General features: G+C 41.8%; 1 protein-coding gene across 2 annotated transcripts in view; it reads left to right on the top strand.

Annotated features, from left to right (window-relative positions):
* nova2 (NOVA alternative splicing regulator 2) overlaps positions 1-5,260 on the top strand; it is a 78,778-nt gene that overhangs the window by 16,300 nt on the left and 57,218 nt on the right. For both annotated transcript variants that reach the window (XM_031863621.1, XM_031863622.1), the window contains one exon: positions 1,289-1,432. In XM_031863621.1, coding sequence (XP_031719481.1) covers positions 1,289-1,432 — 144 coding nt within the window. The remainder of the gene's footprint in view (positions 1-1,288; positions 1,433-5,260) is intronic.

Below are 5,260 nucleotides of genomic sequence, written 5' to 3'. Positions count from 1 at the left end.
TGAGGTTGAGTCTGAGGTTGAGGCTGTGAGGTTGAGGCTGTGATGTTGAGTCTGTGAGGTTGAGGCTGTGAGGTTGAGTCTGTGAGGTTGAGTCTGTGATCCAGACCGAACCTCTCGATTCACATGCAAATACAACAGAGAGCCACTGAAGTTTTTTTTAGCTTTAGCTCCAACTGACATCAAGATTAATCTGCATTGTTTTACTTTTCAGTCACAAATATTTTTCCAATCATAGTCAATGGAAGTCCGTGTGAGGAGGACAAGTCAAACAAACACTGAAAACCAAAAGTCAACGTTGACTTATTTGTCGTGGATTTGGGATATTGAAATTAAATTACGATACTTAATTGCAAAATGCAGGTGAATGGAATTTAGTTATGCTGCTGAAAGCACTGAAGAAAAAATGTAATAATGTAGTTTAATTGCATGGGAAAGTAACGTTGTAGAAGACAAGGTTGTGCGGGATGACGTCCCCCCAAAACTGCCTTGATGTCACACCTCCTAGTTTGTTTGGATGTCAAAGGTCAGATGGATCAGCTGTGAAAGTGATGAGGAAGAAATGGGTACAGACGTCTGACTCTGTGCTCGTCTGCTTCGTGTTTTCTTTGTGTGGGCTTTTCTGCACGTGTTAATACATGTGTGTGTGTGTGTGTGTTTGTGTGTCGTGGCGGGCATGTGCTTTTATGCGCCTTAGCGAGGCGTCGCATCCGGAAGCGTCGGTCAAATCTGATTAGCTTTGATAAAAAAAGCAACGGGCAGTGTTTTTTTCATCAGCCACCCCCTCTCCCTCACGTCGAGGTGGTTGACGAGGACCAGATTCCTCACGGCCCCGAGACGCCGAAATTAGATCAGACCAATCTGGAGAGAGCGTTTAGAGGCTCGCACAAATGGATGAGCGGAGAGGAAAAAAAAGGGGAAGAGACACCGTTAATTATCAGATTGTGGGAATAATTAGTTGTCATGGATATCAGTCATCGTCCGATGTGATTGGATGGATTTAGGCGGCTTGGCGGAGCTTCGGATGGTCGGTTGAGAGGGAGAAAAATGATTCTGCTGCAGCATCTGTTTTGTCACTGACAGACATTTAGTAAAATTGCCAAAAATTGTCATAAACTCAAGAAAACTATAGAAAGAAACGGCAGGCATGAGGGCAAAGGTTCAAACAAACTAATGATGCACACTGTAGCGTTTAGTATTATGTTTCTTCTTCAGCTTTATTTGAAGTTAAAAACAACATGAACTGCAGTGGCTCTCTCTCTGACTTCCTGTTTCCTGTTTTCTGCTGCAGAGGAAGGCGAGTACTTCCTGAAGGTTTTGATTCCCAGCTATGCGGCGGGCTCCATTATCGGCAAGGGAGGTCAGACCATCGTCCAGCTGCAGAAAGAGACCGGAGCCACCATCAAACTGTCCAAATCCAAAGACTTCTACCCAGGTAAGACCCCTGAACCACCGCTGCTGCTGCTCCGCATCATAGATGGATAGATGGATGGAGAGATGAAGGGCTGGTGAAAAAAGAGTGAAACTTCATCCTTAGATACTTTTACACTGTTAATTCGCTCACTCACTTCATTCAACAAATAAAACGGAATTTATACGACTAAAACAGACAATCAAAAAACACAACGGTACAATAAAAGGAATCATTTGAATGCAATAACACATTTTATGTGCCTATTTTTCCTAAACATGGTGAACAATTTGTATTTGGCCAAAATATCAAAATTTGCCATCAAATATCAAAGTACCGCCACATGAAATACAAAATGCATCCCCGATGCTTTTTTGTTAACAGTGTTAAAGTGTAATAAGAAGGAATTTTGCTTCATCAGCAGAACAATATATTTGAATGGTGGATGGATGGATGGATGGGGTCATCGGTGGATGAATGAGAAACAATGAAAATAGACCATGAACAGCGATGAACAGGAAAATGAATGGATGGATGGACCAGTCTTTCATAATGTTAAAACACACATGCGCTGATATACAAACACACACACACACACACACACACACACACACACACACACACACACAACGGTAACAGGAGTTTTATCTGCTGAGTGACATCTCAGTGAGTTTCCTTCACATCAGAACTGTTGACCTCCTGCTTGTTGTTCTGCGCCGACAACTAGAGCCTCATTTCAACGGCGTGGGATAAATTCATGGATTCATAAAGGCTACGTTGTCCCTGTGTGTGTGTGTACTTGTACATCTATCTTTGTGAGGACTTTTGGAAAGTGAGGCCATTTTGGCCGGTCCTCACTATTTCAAATCCCTTTTAGGGATCCGACTTGGTTTTAACGTTTGGGTTAGAATTAGGTTCAGTTCAGGGTTATTGTAAGGGTAAGGGGCTTGGGCAGTGGGGACCAAACCCTTTTATTTAGAGAACAATGTAAGGAATCACAGGCCAAACAATAGTAAATATGTAGTTTTTTCAACAAGATACACTGCAAGAAAATCTGTGAATCTACATCAGAAAACCACATGTCATAGAACATGACTTTCCTATCATAACAACAGGAGTAAACTGTTTAATGTTTGACATTACAGTCGTTTACTGGCGTGCCCACATCTTACAAAATGTAACAAATTTCAAACTCACCCACTTAAAATATGATGATGTTAATGTGTAAATCTGTAAAAAGTAAAGTTTAAACAGGTAGAAATGGACAAATATTGGTTTCTGTTCATGGACTAAGGGCCCACTTAATTATTATTAATATTAATAATCATTATCCGTATACGTAAGATGCAAATCCATAAATCTAATATTAAGATGTAACAAACAGAACAAGCAGAAATAGTAAAACATTGATTTCTGTGTCAAGAGGTTGAGACGACGATAACTCAACTAAATGCACTCGACATCTAGTGTTTAAACTATGATGTGCAGTGTACATACAGTGCAATTTATTATAAATATGCTCAGGCCATATTCTTGTTCATTTAAAAAAAAAATCTCCACGGGTCATTTACAAATAATCAACAGGCCGCAGTTGGCCCGAGGGCCATAGTTTGGCCACCCCAGGACTAGGTAATGCTTTATGTCAATGAGTGTTCTCACAAAGATAGAAGTACACGGATGTGTGTGTGTGTTTGTGTGTGTGGCCCTAAGTTTGTGTTGACAGAGGTTGTGAGTCCTCAGGGACAGAGGGGCCTTGACTGGGCTCACCATGCACCCCCAACACACTCTCTCTCACACACACACACACACACACACAGTCCAACAGATCAGGATTACAGGATCAGAGGTGAAATTGTATTTGTTTAAACTCTTAATTATGCCCTGGTTTGACATGTGACTGGGGCTGAGATATGTGTGTGTGTGTGTGTGTGTGTGTGTGTGTCATCCTGCTCGAACTGTCCTGCTGGGAGTCAGGAGGTTTGGGGTTTTTGTCTCCGAGCTGTTGAGGAGACGAAATGCATGTTGTTTCCAACCAAACACGTGAGAGCAAAATACATTTATATACTATGCTAAATATGTTTTAAAGGAAACTATTTATTTTCCCTGGATAAATATATATTTTTGGCAATCAAAGGCACCCTTTTAAGTTATATGACTCACAGAATTAGTAGGTAGGAAGTCGGGATACATTAGTGTTAGGCTAATAAAACTGTTGGGCAGTTTGGTGAAACACTGAAAAAGCGTCACCAGCTTACGCTTCAAGTGAGCGTTGACTTTTTCAGTTCTTCACCAAGACCACAACCTTTTCCTCACCTCCACCAAGCGCTGAGAGTTGCCGAAATGCAACCATCATTCATTTATTTTTTTTGAACATTCATGCTTACGTTTGCCAGGAGGGGAAGTCGTAAAATAACTGTTGAGAGTGAAGGTTTTGCAGGTCGGATGAATTGTGTAATATAACATACACCCGTGTGTCTCTCTGCGGTTTGACTCCTTCCCTGCCTCCAGCTTGCACGACCTCGAGCCACATGGAAAAACAATCGTGGTGGAGATTTTTTAGGGCCTTCATGTGCGTCCAGTTCAGCTGTGTGTACTCAGTGGCAGGTGGCGGAGTGATTCAGTGCGGTGACACGTATTTATACGACCCAAATCTACTACTACGATGTATACCTTTCTCTCTGATGTAATATTTTCAAGACCTCCCAGTGTTGCCGTAGCGCCTGCGGAGTCTCTGATGCAATCGCCGCCCTCGAGCCGATCACAGAACGAGGTTCCTCCGGCTCTAATGTCGAGACTTAAATACGTCTCAGAGCTGTTGTGTTGGTTTCTGCGTGAAACCAGAGCTGCTGAATAAATCTTTTAATGAGGCAGAAGGACAAAAAAAGTGTTTTTTTACAATCAGCTATTTTCCATGTTTATGGCCCATTTTTGTTACCGGCCCAAAAATGTGTTGGTTTGTGAGACGTAATGTAATGTTGGCCGGGAGTCTCTAGAGATTAAGTTCGAAAAGTAATACCAAATTTGCTTTAGACTTCCACGGATTAAAATGCCACTTTTTCCTTTTCCTTTCTTTTTTTTGGCTTTAACAGCAAAGGAAATAGAGACAAAGATTCACTTCTGTTGCATTTGTTTATACTTTAAATCAAATTAAACATTCCAAGCTTTGGGAGGACTGAAACATGGATTCCAGTATGCTGCATTCTGGAAAAAAATAAATAAAGCACTGTGAATATTTTTCCTGTAAAGCTTCATTTCACATCTTGCCGTCCCCTTTGTTCAGCCCCGGCTGCATGCACGCTCTTTCTTTCCCTTCTACTTTAACCTCCACCGTGATCTCCAAGTAATGGGTTCGGTTTGGAATTCAGCTCTCACTCTTGTTGTCTTGGCGTGTTTGAATGTGTGCATCAGTTCAGTGTTGGGGTCGGCAAAACAAGCTGCCGTTGTTTGAGACCGGCACACAAGACTCCTGGAAGCTCTGCCAGCTAGAACAGATGCAAGGTGCAAGAGCCTCCAAGATGCACACACACACACACACACACACACACACACACACACATATTAAAAGGACAAAATGATAAATTCACTGAAAGACATTTAAAAAAAAAGTGAAACAAATGTGCATTTGTATGAGCATATTAATCCATTGATAAGTTTGCACACTTCCACTGAGGAAGTGCATGTAAATCTAATAAAATATTAAATGGACAGAGACAGAAGGGGAGGAAGGGAGACAAGTGAAAGAAAGAAAGAAAAAAGAAAGAGAGGGTTGTATGGGCCTCGGTCTAGAGGGGAGGACTGAAGAAGCTGTGTGTGTGTGTGTGTGTGTGTGTGTGTGTGTGTGTGTGTGTGTGT

This window comes from Anarrhichthys ocellatus, unplaced genomic scaffold (assembly GCF_004355925.1).
Source record: "Anarrhichthys ocellatus isolate YVR2014 unplaced genomic scaffold, GSC_Weel_1.0 scaffold29, whole genome shotgun sequence".
Lineage (NCBI taxonomy): Eukaryota > Metazoa > Chordata > Actinopteri > Perciformes > Anarhichadidae > Anarrhichthys > Anarrhichthys ocellatus.
This window is presented reverse-complemented; position numbering and strand designations above follow the sequence as displayed.